This window comes from Trachypithecus francoisi, unplaced genomic scaffold (genome assembly GCF_009764315.1).
Source record: "Trachypithecus francoisi isolate TF-2019V2 unplaced genomic scaffold, Tfra_2.0 Lachesis_group11, whole genome shotgun sequence".
Classification (NCBI taxonomy): Eukaryota; Metazoa; Chordata; class Mammalia; order Primates; family Cercopithecidae; genus Trachypithecus; species Trachypithecus francoisi.
This window is the reverse complement of record NW_022681456.1, coordinates 36,426,042-36,449,500: the sequence shown is the minus strand read 5'-3', so window position 1 is coordinate 36,449,500 and position 23,459 is coordinate 36,426,042. Positions and strand designations below refer to the sequence as shown.

Genomic DNA, 23,459 nt, shown 5'->3' with positions numbered 1-23,459 from the left:
GGCTCTGCTCTGCTTTTCCACCTATCTGTGAACCTTTGTTTCCTTCAGCTCTGTTGCCTCCAACCTGTTTAGGTTTGCTTCCACTCCTAGCAGATCTCCTCAGTGTGGGGCTGTGACCTGGGAGGGACACACTTTGGCTCGTCAGTTTTGGAATTCTCTGGCTGGACTGCTCTTGTCCTTCCTGCAAACCTGTAGCACAGACCCGTTAATGAAGTGGATGTTCTGGGTTTCGGCTGAGGTTGTAAAATTGGCCAACATGCTTTTTTGTGAATACCTTTTGACTGTTATGGGCTGCTTCTGTTCTCAGATCTCAGACTCCTTGTTATTTCCTTCTACTTCCTTCTGCAGAGACACCAATACCATGAAAGACTTATGGCTGTGGCCGGGCGCGGTGGCTCAAGCCTGTAATCCCAGCACTTTGGGAGGCCGAGACGGGCGGATCACGAGGTCAGGAGATCAAGACCATCCTGGCTAACACGGTGAAACCCCGTCTCTACTAAAAATACAAAAAAAACTAGCCGGGCGAGGTGGCGGGCGCCTGTAGTCCCAGCTACTCGGGAGGCTGAGGCAGGAGAATGGCGGGAACCCGGGAGGCGGAGCTTGCAGTGAGCTGAGATCCGGCCACTGCACTCCAGCCCGGGCGACAGAATGAGACTCCGTCTCAAAAAAAAAAAAAAAAAAGACTTGTGGCTGTTAATTGTTTGACCTCTCAGCATGTATTTGGGGGTTCGTGGGGATACCTGATTATCTAATTTGTTGTAAATGTTTTCCGTGGGATTTTAGTTTTTGGTCATCTAGTTTATTATCTGTTGTAACACACACACACACACACACACATATGCTCACACTCACGCTGTGCTGGAGATTTCTAAGACCAGATTTGGTCATTCTCTAGGAGGATTCACAGGATTCTGTGTATAGTCATACTCATGACTATGATTTGTTTTATAGTGAAAGAATACAAAGTAGCAAAACCAGCAAAGAGAAAAGTGCATGGGGTGAAGGCCACAGGAAACCAGATGTGAGCTTTCAAGAGTCTTCTCCTAGAGTGGATGTGCTTAACCCCTTCCAGGATCAAATTGTGACAACATATATGAAATGTTGTCTATCAGGGAAGCTTGTTAGAGCCTCAGTGCCCAGGGTTTTTACTGGCGAGCTGGTTATATCTAGGAGCCCACTGCCTAGCACATACCAAAATTCCAAACTCCCAGAAGGAAATTAGGTATTCAGCTGTGGTTCAGCCTTAAACCATATCTGTCACAAATAAGTTTAGGCAGAGTGAGTGAGCCACTCTTACCAGTTAAGGCAGTGGGACCCCTTCCAAAACCCAAGTTCGCAGACGCTAGCCAAGGACCAACCCTGAGTGCAGGACTTTTTAAAGATAGGCAGTCTCAGGCCTGCTTTTCTGCATACCCATGCACATACGCACACACATATGTACACGCACACACACACTCGCACATGCACTCACAGTATTGACGGCCATTCAGAAACTCTGCCACCACCATAACCAGTAACTTCTCAGAGACCTCCCATTGAAAGGATTTTAAGCAAAAGACAAATATGTTGAGATTTTCAGGTTTGAAGATGTTAGTTATTGCAACAGAGTGGAGGATGGATAGTAAGCCACTGAGAATGGAAATAGGATAACTATGCAGTGGCTTAGGTGACATGATTTGTGCTTGAAATAAGGCTCTGGGAATCAAGAAGCTAGTATGGAGTCAAAGGAACACTATGTATATTTATGACCGTATATATGTGTGTATGTACATATGTATGTTAAGATGTTTATATTAATTTCTCACTGCTTTATAGTGCGTAGTAAGAAAATGATGTGAATGTGTATTCTTATCTGTGCAAAGGGAAGGCTTTTATAAGCATAAATATAAAGAAGTATAGTCATAAGTCACTGGCAACAAGTTTGATAAATTTAAATACATAAAAATTTAAAACTTCTGACAAAAAGCAAGACAAAAATTCACAAAATTTAAATGAAATGGGGAAGGTATTTACAATCTATGAGAGCATTAATGTTCTTACTATATTAAGAGCAAGTTGCAAATTAGTATTTTAAAAATCTTCATAGCCCGATAGAAAATAGGCAAAGTAGAATAATAAACAATTTGCAAAAGAAGAAAGACAAATAGTCATTTCATATTTTCAACTGAGAACCTTTAAGGCATGAACAACAATGAATTACAATTTTTTTCATAAATTAATAATTTAAAAAAAGCATAGTAATCAGAGTACTTGCAAATCAGAAGTAACCCAAATGTCTGACATTATTTAGATAAATTGGTGTACTTATGCATTCATATCTTAAACAGCTATTAAAATCGTGTAGAAAACATTAACATGACTGTTTATTATAAAGTGTGATTCCAGATTTTCTGTTGATACTATACTGAATACACAGAAACATACATACACACAGAAAAATACTTAAAGGACATCCCCTCAAAATGTCAACCAGCTTTTCTCTGGGTGGTGGGATTATGGATGATTTTTCTTCTTTGTGATTAAAAAAAACCCTTTTTTCTATTAAATAGTTATCTTAGTAGAGACTGACAAACTATAACCAATGGTGTAGCCTACTTATTTTTGTAAAGTTTACTGGAACACAGCCATGCTTTTTATCTGTATATTATCTGTAACTACTTTTCAGTACAATAGCATAAAATATTTACTGTCTGGCCCTTTAAGAATAAGTTTTTGAAACCTTCCCCTCACCTGTAGTGAGTGGTATGCTTTTTATATTTAGAAACAGTCTCCCTCCTCCATAAACACGCAACATTCTTACCCAATAATGTGTTACAAGAAAAAATAGCATTGTTGCTTATAGTGCCAGGATTTTTTTCCCCCCCATAAGCTTCTTGATTTAATTCTTTTCTTATAAATATTTTAGTCTGGAACAAGATAGGGACTTAATGACTTAAGTGCTGCTGATACTAAAATAAGTTAATATTTATTTTAAATATAATTTGGAGGCCAGGCGTGGTGGCTCACACCTATAATCCCAGCACTTTGGGAAGCTGAGGCAGGTGGGGTGCTTGAATCTGGGAGTTTGAGACCAGCCTGGGCAAAATGGCGAAATCCTGTCGCTTAAAAAAAAAAAAAAAAAATACACACACACACAATTAAATATATATATAATGTAGTAAATCAGTGTTTTGTTTATCCAGGATTCTTAGCTAATATCTTAATGATATTCTAAAGAGAAGATTTAATAGATGTAGAAAGTTAAGAAATGAAATTCTGTTAGTATTATCACAGAAATAATTGGAGGCATTTAAAGAATTCAGTGTGGTTACTTAAGGGTCTTTTAAAATATATGTAAAAGGTATTTGAATGGTGGATACGTAAGCAGTGATGAGCAAGTAAGTTATGAACTTCTGAAAATTGTGGTGACAGCTGCTGTGTACCTGATTCTTTACAGAAATGCTATTTAATCCTTAAAACAATTGTGACAGGAAAACAAGAGTGTTTTCTGTTATGTAAATGAGAACGCTGAGTTTTGGAGAGTTTAAGTAATTCACTTAAATCATACAGAGGTTTGCTGAGTGTTCACTGAACTTAGGTTTATCTGAAAGGAACATTTATCATTATCTTTGGCCTTTTTTTTTTTTTTTGTCTTGATCAAGAATATGTTTTTAACTGGTTATCAAGTTGTATTATAGACAGTGGTAAACTTCTTGTTCCTTGCTACATGCAAGCAGATTCTGGATAACCATGTTTTAAGGATGTTTTAGGAAAATTGCTGCTGTTGCTAAAAGGTTAAACTTTATGAACTTTGAGAATCTACCAGGTCTATGATTTTTATGGTGTTTTTAAAAATTCTACTTGTATATTTAGTTTAAATTTAGATCATGTGAAGGACCATAACTATATGAACTCCTAAAGTGCTGTAGAAATCTTTTTAGAAATCATGTTTTGCCTTATATTTTGGTATGTTGTGTATGACTCTGTAATCATTAACATAATGCACTAAGGAGCTCTGTGTCTTTTACATAGTTAACATTCATGTAGTTTATTTTTCCTGAATATAGACCAGAGAAAAGATTTGACTATTCAAGTTGGATATACTTTTTCCCAACAAAAATAAAAACTATATAAACCAACATTTTCTCTTTGTACTTTAGCCATTGAAAATGAGCCATATTTAATGGGTTAACATATCAATTGTCTTAACTTAGGTGCCAGGTGACTAATACTCCTTTTTTTTTCTTACGAAAAAAAGTCTGTATTTCCTAGACAATTTTTTTTTGTTATTGAGATCTGATATATATTATTTTAGACATTTTAGAGTTAAGTAGAATATAAATTTGTAGGGAAAAAATAGCTTAAATGTAAAGTACTTAATTCTCAGCCTAGTAAATGACAGCATCAATACAAGTTTGAGAGTAACATTTTAATTAAAAAAAAAAAAGTAGATAAAATTCAGTTAGTTTTAATCTAAGATCAGATTATTCAAACTAAATCTTTGTTTATTCTGGTCCATAGAAACTAAGAAGAGAGAATATCTCCACTACCCGCAGGGATTTGTGTTTAGAGAAAGGCCAGCATTGCCCTCAGGCTGATGGTTTTGAAACAGTGGATATAGTCCATCCCCAGTCTAGAGTATTGCCAGTTTTTCCTTTGTGGTTTAATTTTTTTTTTTAAATTATGCTTTAAGTGTTGAATTATCAGTGCATCAGATGCTCAGATTCAAATGAATGCGTCCAAATATCTAAGATATAAAAAACAAATACAAAATAGTATTGCTTTTTTTTCCCCCCAGTATTCCCTTTTACTTGTTCGTGATTTGACTGTGACTAGACCTTTTATATATGGTGAATGTTCTAACCCTGGTGAATTCATGTAGATAATCTCAATGTATTATATTTTTCCTCTAAAAGGGGAAGATTGAGGTAGCTATACTCCAAGATAATAAAATGGCAAATATTAATAGACTATTGATTGGTATGTTTCAGTTATTGGTATGTCATCTTATGGTCCACTGAGTGACACTGTGGTTGTCATGATTGAAGTTTGTTACTCTTTTTTTCTTTTCTTTTTTTTTTTAAGACAGAGTTGTTTGTTTTTGTTTTTGTTTGTTTTGTTTTTAAGACAGCGTCTCACTCTGTCACCCAGACTGGAGTACAATGGCGTGATCTTGGCTCACTACAACCTCCACCTCCTGGGTTCAAGTGATTCTCCTGCCTCAGCCTCCCGAGTAGCTGGGATTACAGGTGCCCGCCACTATGCCCAGCTAATTTTTGTATTTTTAGTAAAGATAGGGTTTCACTAGGTTGGCCAGGCTGGTCTTGAACTCCTGACCTCTGATGATCCACCTACCTCAACCTCCCGAAGTGCTGGAATTACAGGCATGATGTGTCACTCTTACACATCAGAGAAATCCTAAACCCCATGTGAATAGTGTGGTTGGCCATAATTTGTATGGCTTATATAAAATGTCCTTGTGAATGCTTATAATTACATAAAATTTATTCTTTCATTTTTATAGTCTGTTCGGCAGTTGAAGTACTCCTTGTTTAAGAAATCACTGCTGGGCAGTGTTTCGGATAATGGAATAGTAACTCTCTGGGATGTAAATAGTCAGAGTCCATACCATAACTTTGACAGTGTACACAAAGCTCCAGCTTCAGGCATCTGTTTTTCTCCTGTCAATGAATTGCTCTGTGTAACCATAGGCTTGGATAAAAGAATCATCCTCTATGACACTTCAAGTAAGAAGTAAGTGTGACATGCTTATTTTTTAATTTAGTAACAAATAGCTATTATTCCATTAACAGGCATATTTGTGATTTGTATAAGACCTCTGACTAATGTCCAGGGGTCCTAAAGTTTGTACAGTTGATGAATCTAGTAAGAAAGAATTTTCTTTTCATGCAGAAAAAAATAAATGGATTGCAGGTAGTATTTAGAGTACTTCTGAAACATGAACATAGATAACAGCTTAATGATTTCACATTTTAATTTTAGAATCTTTTTCAAAATATGATAAAATGCATATGTTTTTAACCCAGATGATTAGTTTACTTTAAAACTGATTAATTATCTAGAGGAAGGTTTAGAAACCATTGACATTTTGGGCTGGGTAATTCTTTGTTGTGAGGGGCTGTCCTGGGTATTGTGGGATATTCATCAGCATCCCTGGCCTCTGCTTACTAAATACAAATAGCCTAAATCGTGTCCAGACATTGCCAGATGTCCCCTGGTTGCTCCCACTTGAGAAATACTGATTGTGTACTACTGGTGTACATAATCTTCTAAGCATTTGGGCCCACTGTACCCTCTTCTTGTTAAATTTAGATATGCTTAGTTAGCTAAAAGAAACAAAAAAGAATGCAAGAGTGATACAGTTGTATTCAAGATGCTTAACACTGTCTGTAGATCATGTGGAGTATGAATGATACTACAAGGGAAGGTCCCACTGTCAGCCTTTATTATGATGCTAGAATTTTTACTGTTAGGACTTATTTGCTGTCTTCTTTTATGGAACAATTTACTGAGAGCCCAGTAAGCCATTATTCTCTTATACTAGACACACCAGTAAAGAGCTCAGCTTCAGCAGATCACCATCCATATTTCTTTATTAGCTTCCTAAGGATCAAGCATGTGAACTGTGTTTCTCTTAGCTTTTTGGTCAAAACTGCACAACTAAGAACAAAGTAACAGCTGCACCCCTGTGAAGGGTTATAGTCCTCATGAGGCCTAAGCAGGTCAATAATGGAAAGTGGATACTTAGGTCCTCCTCAACCCTGAGGCCAGAGCCCCTGTTTGTGGCGTAATAGACAGTTCTGCTACATTCACTCTCAGAGTAATAATTCAAGAAGCAGGTGCTGCTTCTGTAAGATGCGGAATGTACTTATTGGAAGTGAATAGAAAAGTAAGATGGAATGTTTGGCAGTTCTCTACATGCCATTTTATTAGAAATGTCTCTAAGTCAAATTCTGAAATTATGCTTTAAACAAATATTTGGGAAATGTGTGCTCTTTGATCAGTTTGAAGTGTTAACTCTGGTTTTGGTATGTATAGTTACTTATATAAGCTAATATGCCCGTACACAATAACATACTACACATACTTTGTTCTCCTTCCCAAAGGCTGGTGAAAACTTTAGTGGCTGACACTCCTCTAACTGCAATAGATTTCATGCCCGATGGAGCCACTTTGGCTATTGGATCTTCCCGGGGGAAAATATATCAATATGATTTAAGAATGTTGAAATCACCAGTTAAGACCATCAGTGCTCACAAGACATCTGTGCAATGTATAGCATTTCAGTACTCCACTGTTCTTACTAAGGTGAGACATTTTCTTTTCAGCATTTTTGATTTTATTAAATAAATCTAACTCAGAATATGGAAATTATATGTTGTCAAACACAGTATAGTTTTGTTTCATAATTACATAATGATTTTACATGTAATATTATATAATAATTTTAGTACAAAGCCATTTGATATTTAGTTTAAAACCTTTTTTTCTTTTTTTTATTCTTATATATTTCTCTCTTTAAAAGTATTTTAAATGACATTTTGATTTAGAGGGAAACTCAGATCTGCCAGCAAGCTTAAGATTTGCAAGGAAAAAAATACATTTTTTATAACAGGGAATTTATAAAATATTAATGTATAGTATGAAACATTAGTAACCTGAGCTTTTAAATATTCCATTACATTTCAGTCAAGTTTAAATAAAGGCTGTTCAAATAAGCCCACAACAGTGAACAAACGAAGTGTTAATGTGAATGCTGCTAGTGGAGGAGTTCAGAATTCCGGAATTGTCAGAGAAGCACCCGCCACGTCCATTGCCACAGTTCTACCACAGCCTATGACGTCAGCTGTGGGGAAAGGAACAGTTGCTGTTCAAGAAAAAGGAGGTAAATATTGCTTATATATTGTTGGAGGGTTTTTTTGTTTTTGTTTTTTGTTTTTTGGCTTACATATAATTCGCACATTCTTCAAGAACCTAGAATTCAAATTTCTTTGAGTATTTAGGTAAAATTAGTAGAAGTGAAAATCATTGAAGAAGTGAAAATAGTAACTTTAGCTATTAATTTCAAAAATGTTAAAAGGCCCGTATTGTTTAAACTTCTCTTGTGAGAAATATTATCTTAAAAATGGAAGAAGGCTAACTCAAGTTATTCATCCTTAATACTACTACATACTGAATGGCTTTTCATTGTGTCTTCAGATTAACCAGTAGAGAATATGAAACTTTGACACTGTCTTATGATTTGATCTCTTCATTAAAAAAAAGAAAAGCTATTAATGGCTCTTTTTATTTCACATTTTAGAATGAAAAGTAAGTCAAGTGATGAAACGAATATCTTAAAGTGCTAAATAGTGCCTGGCACATATTAAGCAGTATATTCGTAATTTGTTAAATAAAAACAAATGAGAATGTTGCAATTGTTAATTATTTCTTCTCTGATATAATTGATGAAACAGTTCTGAAACAGGATTCATTTAGACTTTATTGATGTGTTATATGATAAGTTTTCCCATACTTATTGTAGAAAATATTTCTTGCTCACAATAAAGAAAATATTCTGTAAATTCCTGAAAACCTTTTCATTTTTATTTTAAGAAGTTATGCTATACTGTCAACATGCAGCAAATACTTTAAAAAGTCTACATGGTATACTAGTATGTTTCCAAAATATTGTGCTCAGTAGAAATACATATATTGATGTCTTTTAAATTTTTCAGGATAAATACTTGGGCAAAAATATTTATTGGTGTTTTTGTAGCATTATTTTGCCATTTCCAAGTAGAAGCAAAACTTTGTTGATCTTGATAGTGTAGAGTAGTATTTTGAAGTATGTTCACTATAAATTTCCTGTGAATATCTATATCATCCTTATATAAGAGCCATTATATATTAGAAAAATAATTAGGTTCTTATTTAGGAACTCCTGGAGACAAAGATAATTCATATCTAGTTAAGGATAAATTATTTTTGAAATATAACTTTGAGTAATGTCTGCCAACATGTTGAATTAACTAATTATGAAAATTGCCATTATCTTACAAAATTAACTTTTTTCATAATTTTCAAAAATTAAAATAAAGATTCCGTCATTCACTATAAAGTCTCTGAAGTCTCTCCATTATTCATTTAGTTTTATAATAAGAAAGCTCTTGTTTAACAAAGACAGCATTAATTTGGAAATCAAAGACTTGGATCTTTCAGGGTCATGGATTAATGATAACTCTTGGTAGATTCACAAAATTTCTGGCAAAGTGAGTGAGTGCTCTGCCCCCACAAAGTTAACAATGTTTGTGTATTAATTGTATTTTGAAATGATTGTCATCTTACAGAAAAGTTTAAGAATACTACAGACAACTCATGAGCATTACCCTTTGGCAGATGCACTTTATAAATTTTGCCACATTTGCTTCATCATTCTCTGTCTCTTCCTCTCTCTTTTGCTCTCTCTCTCATTCTCTCTCTCACTCACACACACACATTTTTCTTTGCCTCTGAAACACTGAGAATAGTAGACTCAGTCTCTGATCTGTCACTTCCGGCCAGGATGCCTTTAGGCAATTTTCTTAACCTTTCTGAGTCTCATTTTTTTCCTGCACACATTTAAAATGATATTTAACTTTTAGGGTTATTATGAAAATCAGAGAAAATGTATTAGAAGTACTTGGCACATGGTAGGCGCTCAGTACATTATGGTGTTGATACTACCATTGTGGTCATCATGATCATCACTATTACTATTTTAAGCTTTGATTAAAATTAAAGTTTAGAAAAAATTTCTGTTGCTTATATTGAAGTTGTCCAGATTTAGTTATTCCAAAGAACTTCTCTAAACTTGCTGTTAGTACTCAGTTTTAGAAGGAAATCATCATTTAAAAAGAAAAGAATAAGACTTTAGCACTGTTTTCAAATGATACCAAACTTCTGTTTCCTCAAGTTTCAGAGGCTGGAGTTATGCATTCAAACATGTTAAGGACCTAGAAAAAAGGAGAGGAAATTTCTTCCTTATAACAACTGAACTGTTGCTATAGACACTCTTCAACAATAGTACAAATGATTTGGTAATATTTTAACTTTATAGCAGTTGTTACTAGAAAAGTTTGTTAGCCAGTCTTGGGCATTTTTGAATATGCAGTCTGTTCTTTGTTTTCATCTCAGACTTTTCAGTTTTTCATTTGGGCCTGAGATGCCAAATAAAGCATTTTTTAAAACGTAATACAATAACGTGCTACCAGTCCTGATGGCAGACTTTAATCAAAATTTTTGAAGCTCTAAAACTTTGTCCTTACTCCAGTAATGAAACAGAAGCTACTGAGCCTGCTGAGCTCCTCTTAAAAGGTCCTTACCCTAAAGCCATGCGTTTATATACTGCCAGAAAAAATACACTGCTGCCGTCTTCTTTATTGTTGTCTGCCATACTATTCTTTATGAGTTTGGTGTTCTGGTTTGCTTCCTCTTTGAAAATACAGAGGTTAGTGAAGTCATTTGAGATCTGTAATGCTGAGGGCAATGTTAAACTCCCACTGTTAGTAAAAGAGAAGACAGAAAACCCCTTCACTGCAAGTCAGGGAAGAAAAGTAACATTAATTGAATCCCGCGGTATGTTAGGCATCACTCTATATGCCTTACAGACTGAAAAAAAAAAAATCACATTTGTAGATGATCATAAGAGTCAGTTAATAGCAAAAGTAAGTTGTGTTCAGTGTACTTTAAGAAAGCAGCAAAGTAGGCAGGGAGCAAGATGGCCGAATAGGAGCAGCTCCAGTCTCCAACTCCCAGCGCGAGCGACACAGAAGACCGGTGATTTCTGCGTTTTCAACTGAGGTACTGGGGTCATCTCGCTAGGGAGTGCCGGACAATCGGTGCTGGTCAGCTGCTGCAGCCTGACCAGCGTGAGCTGAAGCAGGGCGAGGCATCGCCTCACCTGGAAGCGCAAGGGGGAAAGGAATCCCTTTTTCCTAGCCAGGGGAACTGAGACACACAACACCTGGAAAATCGGGTAACTCCCACCCCAATACTGCGCTTTAAGGAAACAGGCACACCAGGAGAATATATCCCACACCTGGCCGGGAGGGTCCCACGCCCACGGAGCCTCCCTCACTGCTAACACAGCGTCTGCGGCGATCTATCCGCAAGGCAGCAGCGAGGCTGGGGGAGGGGCGCCCGCCATTGCTGAGGCTTAAGTAGGTAAACAAAGCCGCTGGGAAGCTCGAACTGGGTGGAGCTCACAGCAGCTCAAGGAAGCCTGCCTGTCTCTGTAGACTCTACCGCTGCGGACAGCGCACAGCTGCAGCCATTAGGGGAAAGAGCGGGGGCGGTGCAGACACGAACGACTCTGTCTGACAGCTTTGGGGAGAGCCGTGGATCTCCTAACGCGGAGGTTGAGATCCGAGAACGGACAGACTGCCTGCTCAGGTGGGTCCCTGACCCCTGAGTAGCCTAGCTGGGAGACATCCCCCACTAGGGGCAGTCTGACACCCCACACCTCACAGGGTGGCGTCACCCCTGAGAGGAAACTTCCAAAGAAAGAATCAGACAGGTACACTCGCTGTTCAGCAATATTCTATCTTCGGCAACCTCTGCTGCTGATACCCAGGCAAACAGGGTCTGGAGTGGACCTCAAGCAATCTCCAACAGACCAACAGACAGTCCTTCTGACTGTCAGACGGAAAACTATCAAACAGGAAGGACACCTATACCAAAACCCCATCCGTACGTCACCATCATCAAAGTCCAGAGACAGATAAAACCACAAAGATGGGGAAGAAGCAGGGCAGAAAAGCTGGAAATTCAAAAAATAAGAGCGCATCTCCCCCTGCAAAGGAGCGCAGCCCATCGCCAGCAACGGATCAAAGCTGGTCAGAGAATGACTTTGACGAGATGAGAGAAGAAGGCTTCACTCCATCAAACCTCTCAGAGCTAAAGGAGGAATTACGTACCCAGCGCAAAGAAACTAAAAATCTTGAAAAAAAAGTGGAAGAATTGACAGCTAGATTAATTAATGCAGAGAAGATCATAAACGAAATGACAGAGATGAAAACCATGACACGAGAAATACGTGACAAATGCACAAGCTTCAGTAACCGACTCGATCAACTGGAAGAAAGAGTATCAGCGATTGAGGATCAAATGAATGAAATGAAATGAAACCAAAAGAAAAAAGAAGAAAAAGAAATGAACAAAGCCTGCAAGAAGTATGGGATTATGTAAAAAGACCAAATCTACGTCTGATTGGGGTGCCTGAAAGTGAGGGGGAAAATGGAACCAAGTTGGAAAACACTCTTCAGGATATCATCCAGGAGAACTTCCCCAACCTAGTAGGGCAGGCCAACATTCAAATTCAGGAAATACAGAGAACGCCACAAAGATACTCCTCCAGAAGAGCAACTCCAAGACACATAATTGCCAGATTCACCAAAGTTGAAATGAAGGAAAAAATCTTAAGGGCAGCCAGAGAGAAAGGTCGGGTTACCCACAAAGGGAAGCCCATCAGAATAACAGCAGACCTCTCGGCAGAAACTCTACAAGCCAGAAGAGAGTGGGGGCCAATATTCAACGTTCTTAAAGAAAAGAATTTTCAACCCAGAATTTCATATCCAGCCAAACTAAGCTTCATCAGTGAAGGAGAAATAAAATCCTTTACAGATAAGCAAATGCTTAGAGATTTTGTCACCACCAGCCTGCCTTACAAGAGACCCTGAAGGAAGCCCTAAACATGGAAAGGAACAAGCGGTACCAGCCATTGCAAAAACATGCCAAAATGTAAAGACCATCGAGGCTAGGAAGAACTGCATCAACTAACGAGCAAAATAACCAGTTAATATCATAATGACAGGATCAAGTTCACACATAACAATATTAACCTTAAATGTCAATGGACTAAATGCTCCAATTAAAAGACACAGACTGGCAAACTGGATCAAGAGTCAAGACCCATCAGTCTGCTGTATTCAGGAGACCCATCTCACATGCAGAGACATACATAGGCTCAAAATAAAGGGATGGAGGAAGATCTACCAAGCAAATGGAGAACAAAAAAAAGCAGGGGTTGCAATCCTAGTCTCTGATAAAACAGACTTTAAACCATCAAAGATCAAAAGAGACAAAGAAGGCCATTACATCATGGTAAAGGGATCAATTCAACAGGAAGAGCTAACTCTCCTAAATATATATGCACCCAATACAGGAGCACCCAGATTCATAAAGCAAGTCCTTAGAGACCTACAAAGAGACTTAGACTCCCATACAATAATAATGGGAGACTTCAACACTCCACTGTCAACATTAGACAGATCAACGAGACAGAAAGTTAACAAGGATATCCAGGAATTGAACTCATCTCTGCACCAAGCGGACCTAATAGACATCTATAGAACTCTCCACCCCAAATCAACAGAATATACATTCTTCTCAGCACCACATCGCACTTATTCCAAAATTGACCACATAATTGGAAGTAAAGCACTCCTCAGCAAATGTACAAGAACAGAAATTATAACAAACTGTCTCTCAGACCACAGTGCAATCAAACTAGAACTCAGGACTAAGAAACTCAATCAAAACCGCTCAACTACATGGAAACTGAACAACCTGCTCCTGAATGACTACTGGGTACATAACGAAATGAAAGCAGAAATAAAGATGTTCTTTGAAACCAATGAGAACAAAGATACAACATACCAGAATCTCTGGGACACATTTAAAGCAGTGTGTAGAGGGAAATTTATAGCACTAAATGCCCACAAGAGAAAGCAGGAGAGATCTAAAATTGACACTCTAACATCACAATTAAAAGAACTAGAGAGGCAAGAGCAAACACATTCAAAAGCTAGCAGAAGGCAAGAAATAACTAAGATCAGAGCAGAACTGAAGGAGATAGAGACACAAAAAACCCTCCAAAAAATCAATGAATCTAGGAGTTGGTTTTTTGAAAAGATCAACAAAATTGACAGACCGCTAGCTAGACTAATAAAGAAGAAAAGAGAGAGGAATCAAATAGACGCAATAAAAAATGATAAAGGGGATATCACCACCGACCCCACAGAAATACAAACTACCATCAGAGAATACTATAAACACCTCTACGCAAATCAACTAGAAAATCTAGAAGAAATGGATAATTTCCTGGACACTTACACTCTCCCAAGACTAAACCAGGAAGAAGTTGAATCCCTGAATAGACCAATAGCAGGCTCTGAAATTGAGGCAACAATTAATAGCCTACCCACCAAAAAAAGTCCAGGACCAGATGGATTCACAGCTGAATTCTACCAGAGGTACAAGGAGGAGCTGGTACCATTCCTTCTGAAACTATTTCAATCAATAGAAAAAGAGGGAATCCTCCCTAACTCTTTTTATGAGGCCAACATCATCCTGATACCAAAGCCTGGCAGAGACACAACAAAAAGAGAGAATTTTAGACCAATATCCCTGATGAACATCGATGCAAAAATCCTCAATAAAATACTGGCAAACCGGATTCAGCAGCACATCAAAAAGCTTATCCACCATGATCAAGTGGGCTTCATCCCTGGGATGCAAGGCTGGTTCAACATTCGCAAATCAATAAACGTAATCCAGCATATAAACAGAACCAAAGACAAGAACCACATGATTATCTCAATAGATGCAGAAAAGGCTTTTGACAAAATTCAACAGCCCTTTATGCTAAAAACGCTCAATAAATTGGTATTGATGGAACGTACCTCAAAATAATAAGAGCTATTTATGACAAACCCACAGCTAATATCATACTGAATGGGCAAAAACTGGAAAAATTCCCTTTGAAAACTGGCACAAGACAGGGATGCCCTCTCTCACCACTCCTATTCAACATAGTGTTGGAAGTTCTGGCTAGGGCAATCAGGCAAGAGAAAGAAATCAAGGGTATCCAGTTAGGAAAAGAAGAAGTCAAATTGTCCCTGTTTGCAGACGACATGATTGTATATTTAGAAAACCCCATTGTCTCAGCCCAAAATCTGCTTAAGCTGATAAGCAACTTCAGCAAAGTCTCAGGATACAAAATTAATGTGCAAAAATCACAAGCATTCTTATACACCAGTAACAGACAAGCAGAGAGCCAAATCAGGAATCAACTTCCATTCACAATTGCTTCAAAGAGAATCAAATACCTAGGAATCCAGCTTACAAGGGATGTAAAGGACCTCTTCAAGGAGAACTACAAACCACTGCTCAGTGAAATCAAAGAGGACACAAACAAATGGAAGAACATACCATGCTCATGGATAGGAAGAATCAATATCGTGAAAATGGCCATACTGCCCAAGGTGATTTATAGATTCAATGCCATCCCCATCAAGCTACCAATGACTTTCTTCACAGAATTGGAAAAAACGGCTTTAAAGTTCATATGGAACCAAAAAAGAGCCCGCATTGCCAAGACAATCCTAAGTCAAAAGGACAAAGCTGGAGGCGTCACGCTACCTGACTTCAAACTATACTACAAGGCTACAGTAACCAAAACAGCATGGTACTGGTACCACAACAGAGATATAGACCAATGGAACAGAACAGAGTCCTCAGAAATAATACCACACATCTACAGCCATCTGATCTTTGACAAACCTGAGAGAAACAAGAAATGGGGAAAGGATTCCCTATTTAATAAATGGTGCTGGGAAAATTGGCTAGCCATAAGTAGAAAGCTGAAACTGGATCCTTTCCTTACCCCTTATACGAAAATTAATTCAAGATGGATTAGAGACTTAAATGTTAGACCTAATACCATAAAAACCCTAGAAGAAAATCTAGGTAGTACCATTCAGGACATAGGCATGGGCAAGGACTTCATGTCTAAAACACCAAAAGCACGGCAGCAAAAGCAAAAATTGACACATGGGATCTAATTAAACTAAGGAGCTTTTGCACAGCCAAAGAAACTACCATCAGAGTGAACAGGCAACCTACAGAATGGGAAAAAATTTTTGCAACCTACTCATCTGACAAAGGGCTAATATCCAGAATCTACCAAGAACTCAAACAAATATACAAGAAAAAAGCAAACAACCCCATCAAAAAGTGGGGAAAGGATATGAACAGACATTTCTCAAAAGAAGACATCCATACAGCCAACAGACACATGAAAAAATGCTCATCATCACTGGCCATCAGAGAAATGCAAATCAAAACCACAATGAGATACCATCTCACACCAGTTAGAATGGCAAGCATTAAGAAGTCAGGAAACAACAGGTGTTGGAGAGGATGTGGAGAAATAGGAACACTTTTACACTGTTGGTGGGATTGTAAACTAGTTCAACCATTATGGAAAACAGTATGGCGATTCCTCAAGGATCTAGAACTAGATGTACCATATGACCCAGCCATCCCACTACTGGGTATATACCCAAAGGATTATAAATTACTCTACTACAAAGACACATGCACACGTATGTTTATTGCGGCACTATTCACAATAGCAAAGACTTGGAATCAACCCAAATGTCCATCTGTGACAGACTGGATAAAGAAAATGTGGCACATATACACCATGGAATACTATGCAGCCATCAAAAAGGATGAGTTTGCGTCCTTTGTAGGGACATGGATGCAGCTGGAAACCATCATTCTTAGCAAACTATCACAAGAAGAGAAAACCAAACACCGCATGTTCTCACTCATAGGTGGGAACTGAACAATGAGATCACTTGGACTCGGGAAGGGGAACATCACACACTGGGGCCTATCATGGGGAGGGGGGAGGAGGGAGGGATTGCATTGGGGAGTTATACATGATATAAACGTCATGCACATGTACCCTAGAACTTAAAGTATAATAAAAAAAAAAAAAAAGAAGAAAAAGAAATGAACAAAGCCTGCAAGAAGTATGGGATTATGTAAAAAGACCAAATCTACGTCTGATTGGGGTGCCTGAAAGTGAGGGGGAAAATGGAACCAAGTTGGAAAACACTCTTCAGGATATCATCCAGGAGAACTTCCCCAACCTAGTAGGGCAGGCCAACATTCAAATTCAGGAAATACAGAGAACGCCACAAAGATACTCCTCCAGAAGAGCAACTCCAAGACACATAATTGCCAGATTCACCAAAGTTGAAATGAAGGAAAAAATCTTAAGGGCAGCCAGAGAGAAAGGTCGGGTTACCCACAAAGGGAAGCCCATCAGAATAACAGCAGACCTCTCGGCAGAAACTCTACAAGCCAGAAGAGAGTGGGGGCCAATATTCAACGTTCTTAAAGAAAAGAATTTTCAACCCAGAATTTCATATCCAGCCAAACTAAGCTTCATCAGTGAAGGAGAAATAAAATCCTTTACAGATAAGCAAATGCTTAGAGATTTTGTCACCACCAGGCCTGCCTTACAAGAGACCCTGAAGGAAGCCCTAAACATGGAAAGGAACAAGCGGTACCAGCCATTGCAAAAACATGCCAAAATGTAAAGACCATCGAGGCTAGGAAGAAACTGCATCAACTAACGAGCAAAATAACCAGTTAATATCATAATGACAGGATCAAGTTCACACATAACAATATTAACCTTAAATGTCAATGGACTAAATGCTCCAATTAAAAGACACAGACTGGCAAACTGGATCAAGAGTCAAGACCCATCAGTCTGCTGTATTCAGGAGACCCATCTCACATGCAGAGACATACATAGGCTCAAAATAAAGGGATGGAGGAAGATCTACCAAGCAAATGGAGAACAAAAAAAAGCAGGGGTTGCAATCCTAGTCTCTGATAAAACAGACTTTAAACCATCAAAGATCAAAAGAGACAAAGAAGGCCATTACATCATGGTAAAGGGATCAATTCAACAGGAAGAGCTAACTCTCCTAAATATATATGCACCCAATACAGGAGCACCCAGATTCATAAAGCAAGTCCTTAGAGACCTACAAAGAGACTTAGACTCCCATACAATAATAATGGGAGACTTCAACACTCCACTGTCAACATTAGACAGATCAACGAGACAGAAAGTTAACAAGGATATCCAGGAATTGAACTCATCTCTGCACCAAGCGGACCTAATAGACATCTATAGAACTCTCCACCCCAAATCAACAGAATATACATTCTTCTCAGCACCACATCGCACTTATTCCAAAATTGACCACATAATTGGAAGTAAAGCACTCCTCAGCAAATGTACAAGAACAGAAATTATAACAAACTGTCTCTCAGACCACAGTGCAATCAAACTAGAACTCAGGACTAAGAAACTCAATCCAAACCGCTCAACTACATGGAAACTGAACAACCTGCTCCTGAATGACTACTGGGTACATAACGAAATGAAAGCAGAAATAAAGATGTTCTTTGAAACCAATGAGAACAAAGATACAACATACCAGAATCTCTGGGACACATTTAAAGCAGTGTGTAGAGGGAAATTTATAGCACTAAATGCCCACAAGAGAAAGCAGGAGAGATCTAAAATTGACACTCTAACATCACAATTAAAAGAACTAGAGAGGCAAGAGCAAACACATTCAAAAGCTAGCAGAAGGCAAGAAATAACTAAGATCAGAGCAGAACTGAAGGAGATAGAGACACAAAAAACCCTCCAAAAAATCAATGAATCTAGGAGTTGGTTTTTTGAAAAGATCAACAAAATTGACAGACCGCTAGCTAGACTAATAAAGAAGAAAAGAGAGAGGAATCAAATAGACGCAATAAAAAATGATAAAGGGGATATCACCACCGACCCCACAGAAATACAAACTACCATCAGAGAATACTATAAACACCTCTACGCAAATCAACTAGAAAATCTAGAAGAAATGGATAATTTCCTGGACACTTACACTCTCCCAAGACTAAACCAGGAAGAAGTTGAATCCCTGAATAGACCAATAGCAGGCTCTGAAATTGAGGCAACAATTAATAGCCTACCCACCAAAAAAAGTCCAGGACCAGATGGATTCACAGCTGAATTCTACCAGAGGTACAAGGAGGAGCTGGTACCATTCCTTCTGAAACTATTTCAATCAATAGAAAAAGAGGGAATCCTCCCTAACTCTTTTTATGAGGCCAACATCATCCTGATACCAAAGCCTGGCAGAGACACAACAAAAAGAGAGAATTTTAGACCAATATCCCTGATGAACATCGATGCAAAAATCCTCAATAAAATACTGGCAAACCGGATTCAGCAGCACATCAAAAAGCTTATCCACCATGATCAAGTGGGCTTCATCCCTGGGATGCAAGGCTGGTTCAACATTCGCAAATCAATAAACGTAATCCAGCATATAAACAGAACCAAAGACAAGAACCACATGATTATCTCAATAGATGCAGAAAAGGCTTTTGACAAAATTCAACAGCCCTTTATGCTAAAAACGCTCAATAAATTGGTATTGATGGAACGTACCTCAAAATAATAAGAGCTATTTATGACAAACCCACAGCTAATATCATACTGAATGGGCAAAAACTGGAAAAATTCCCTTTGAAAACTGGCACAAGACAGGGATGCCCTCTCTCACCACTCCTATTCAACATAGTGTTGGAAGTTCTGGCTAGGGCAATCAGGCAAGAGAAAGAAATCAAGGGTATCCAGTTAGGAAAAGAAGAAGTCAAATTGTCCCTGTTTGCAGACGACATGATTGTATATTTAGAAAACCCCATTGTCTCAGCCCAAAATCTGCTTAAGCTGATAAGCAACTTCAGCAAAGTCTCAGGATACAAAATTAATGTGCAAAAATCACAAGCATTCTTATACACCAGTAACAGACAAGCAGAGAGCCAAATCAGGAATCAACTTCCATTCACAATTGCTTCAAAGAGAATAAAATACCTAGGAATCCAGCTTACAAGGGATGTAAAGGACCTCTTCAAGGAGAACTACAAACCACTGCTCAGTGAAATCAAAGAGGACACAAACAAATGGAAGAACATACCATGCTCATGGATAGGAAGAATCAATATCGTGAAAATGGCCATACTGCCCAAGGTGATTTATAGATTCAATGCCATCCCCATCAAGCTACCAATGACTTTCTTCACAGAATTGGAAAAAACGGCTTTAAAGTTCATATGGAACCAAAAAAGAGCCCGCATTGCCAAGACAATCCTAAGTCAAAAGGACAAAGCTGGAGGCGTCACGCTACCTGACTTCAAACTATACTACAAGGCTACAGTAACCAAAACAGCATGGTACTGGTACCACAACAGAGATATAGACCAATGGAACAGAACAGAGTCCTCAGAAATAATACCACACATCTACAGCCATCTGATCTTTGACAAACCTGAGAGAAACAAGAAATGGGGAAAGGATTCCCTATTTAATAAATGGTGCTGGGAAAATTGGCTAGCCATAAGTAGAAAGCTGAAACTGGATCCTTTCCTTACCCCTTATACGAAAATTAATTCAAGATGGATTAGAGACTTAAATGTTAGACCTAATACCATAAAAACCCTAGAAGAAAATCTAGGTAGTACCATTCAGGACATAGGCATGGGCAAGGACTTCATGTCTAAAACACCAAAAGCACGGCAGCAAAAGCAAAAATTGACACATGGGATCTAATTAAACTAAGGAGCTTTTGCACAGCCAAAGAAACTACCATCAGAGTGAACAGGCAACCTACAGAATGGGAAAAAATTTTTGCAACCTACTCATCTGACAAAGGGCTAATATCCAGAATCTACCAAGAACTCAAACAAATATACAAGAAAAAAGCAAACAACCCCATCAAAAAGTGGGGAAAGGATATGAACAGACATTTCTCAAAAGAAGACATCCATACAGCCAACAGACACATGAAAAAATGCTCATCATCACTGGCCATCAGAGAAATGCAAATCAAAACCACAATGAGATACCATCTCACACCAGTTAGAATGGCAAGCATTAAGAAGTCAGGAAACAACAGGTGTTGGAGAGGATGTGGAGAAATAGGAACACTTTTACACTGTTGGTGGGATTGTAAACTAGTTCAACCATTATGGAAAACAGTATGGCGATTCCTCAAGGATCTAGAACTAGATGTACCATATGACCCAGCCATCCCACTACTGGGTATATACCCAAAGGATTATAAATTACTCTACTACAAAGACACATGCACACGTATGTTTATTGCGGCACTATTCACAATAGCAAAGACTTGGAATCAACCCAAATGTCCATCTGTGACAGACTGGATAAAGAAAATGTGGCACATATACACCATGGAATACTATGCAGCCATCAAAAAGGATGAGTTTGCGTCCTTTGTAGGGACATGGATGCAGCTGGAAACCATCATTCTTAGCAAACTATCACAAGAAGAGAAAACCAAACACCGCATGTTCTCACTCATAGGTGGGAACTGAACAATGAGATCACTTGGACTCGGGAAGGGGAACATCACACACTGGGGCCTATCATGGGGAGGGGGGAGGAGGGAGGGATTGCATTGGGGAGTTATACATGATATAAACGTCATGCACATGTACCCTAGAACTTAAAGTATAATAAAAATAAAAAATAAAAAATAAAAAAAATAAAAAATAAAAAAAAAAAAAAAGAAAGCAAAGTATATAAATTATTTTAGAAAAATTCCAACAAAATGGCTAAAATAAGGTATTGCTCTATGAACAAATAAGCTGTTTTCTATTGAGGAACCTTTTGTTCCATGAAAATCCTGGTTGACTTTAGCTCTTGTCATATTCTGTTTTACTGTTCCATGAAAATCCTGGTTGACTTTAGCTCTTGTCATATTCTGTTTTATTCTCCTTATGCTCATAAGTTATAATATTACCAACAATATGAGTGATACATTGATTTTTACAACCTAGCTTCTGATGATAAAATTTATTTAGATGTAATGACATTGATTTTTATATCTAATTCCTATAAGGTTTGCCTCGAAGCATAAACACAGACACTTTATCTAAGGAAACAGACAGTGGAAAAAATCAGGATTTCTCCAGCCTTGATGATACTGGGAAAAGTAGTTTAGGTGACATGTTCTCACCTATTAGAGATGGTAAGTCTGTTCAGAGGATCCTGTTCTCTTGCAGGTAGTCAGTATTTTTATTCTGGCTAAAAGATGTGAATAATGGCTTCAGTCCAACTCTATTCATGGATCAGTTTGCTCATTTTCTCCATCCCTGGGGTGGTATCTTTTTCTTTGCCCTGATATTTTAAATGTTATCATTCTAAAATATATGCTGGTAATTTCCACATGGGAGTTATGCAAATAGCTCTCAAGTTAGCATTTTAATATTCACAAAAGTTCCTTGAAGGAAGTTTTTACCTTCATAGGCAATCTGTCCCTTGTATCTACTTCTAAATTAATGTTCCTAAAATTTTAGATGTTTTGATATGCAAAAAAGTCTTCCTAATTTAAAAAATTGTGTGTGTATAGGTGTACACCTCCCCGCATCCCATAAAAAAAGTTGCCATAATAAAAAGCAAATTTTGCCAGCTGGATAAATAGAAGGATGATGTATGTTATTCTTCATAGTGTCTGAACTAAGTACATTATTTAGGTGTGTCTTTTTGGTACTAACATCCATAATGTTTTTCTTAGTGGAATGGAATTATCTCATTGCTAACAGCAATATTATCAGTAACATGGATGACAGAGTTAATATATTCATACTTTTTGACCTTGTAATTCCATTTCTACAAATTTATCTCAGAAAATACTGAGAAGCCCACAAAGATTTGTGTATTTATTATAAGTGTACCGTGTCAACAGCAGGATCTCAAAGTTGCTTCATCCACTCATTATCTTACACAATTTCATTTTTTACTTTAAAATTGTCTCTTTTCCAAATTTTCTACGATTTTATAGTCGGAAGGAATAAATACATACGTGATGGTACAAAATTATTGAGGATCTTCTACCTTACCCTGGCCTGCAAATTTCTATTTAAATTGCTAAGTCAAACTGAAAGAGGAAGGATTCTTTTCTTTCATGATGAAGAGAAGTCAAACTACATAGTTAAAGAGTGAAGAGAAATGAAACTACATAGTAAAGGATAAAGAGAGGACGGATGTGAGTGGAGAGAAAAGTGACTAGTGCTGGAGTTGAGAAAGGTTTCTGGGGTTAGTGCTGAGTTGGGAGTTTTGGCCGGTGGGACTCCTCTGGAGCAACTTTTGCATTGAAGAATGTACAAAGGGGCTTTTTGGAAGTGTTTGAGTTATAAATTAAATTCTCTTTAATAGTTTTTAAGACATGAATAAATTACTTTTTTCTTTAATTACTTTTGCTATGTTTAAAAATGTTATTAGCATTTGAATCATATGCCCTCCAGATTCATTATGGTTCCATAGTATTGATAAGGAAGCTGATAACTTCTAAAAGTGTGCATGTACATGCTGTGCAATTACTGGGTACATATACACACATGCACATAGATGATATTTCTCCTGATATAATTGTGTGTTTATTGGCCATTTGAATTTCTGGTGAATTTGTTAATGACTTTTGTTCATTTTTTATTGACCTGTTAAAGTTGAATTTTACAATTTTTGTTAT

At 37.7% G+C, this 23,459-nt stretch overlaps 1 protein-coding gene across 3 annotated transcripts in view; it reads left to right on the top strand.

Annotated features, from left to right (window-relative positions):
* The window catches only part of NEDD1 (NEDD1 gamma-tubulin ring complex targeting factor), a 57,588-nt gene that overhangs the window by 22,497 nt on the left and 11,632 nt on the right, over nt 1-23,459 (top strand). For all 3 annotated transcript variants that reach the window (XM_033220974.1, XM_033220973.1, XM_033220972.1), the window contains 4 exons: nt 5,504-5,733; nt 7,107-7,308; nt 7,690-7,885; nt 21,831-21,959. In XM_033220974.1, coding sequence (XP_033076865.1) covers nt 5,504-5,733; nt 7,107-7,308; nt 7,690-7,885; nt 21,831-21,959 — 757 coding nt within the window. The remainder of the gene's footprint in view (nt 1-5,503; nt 5,734-7,106; nt 7,309-7,689; nt 7,886-21,830; nt 21,960-23,459) is intronic.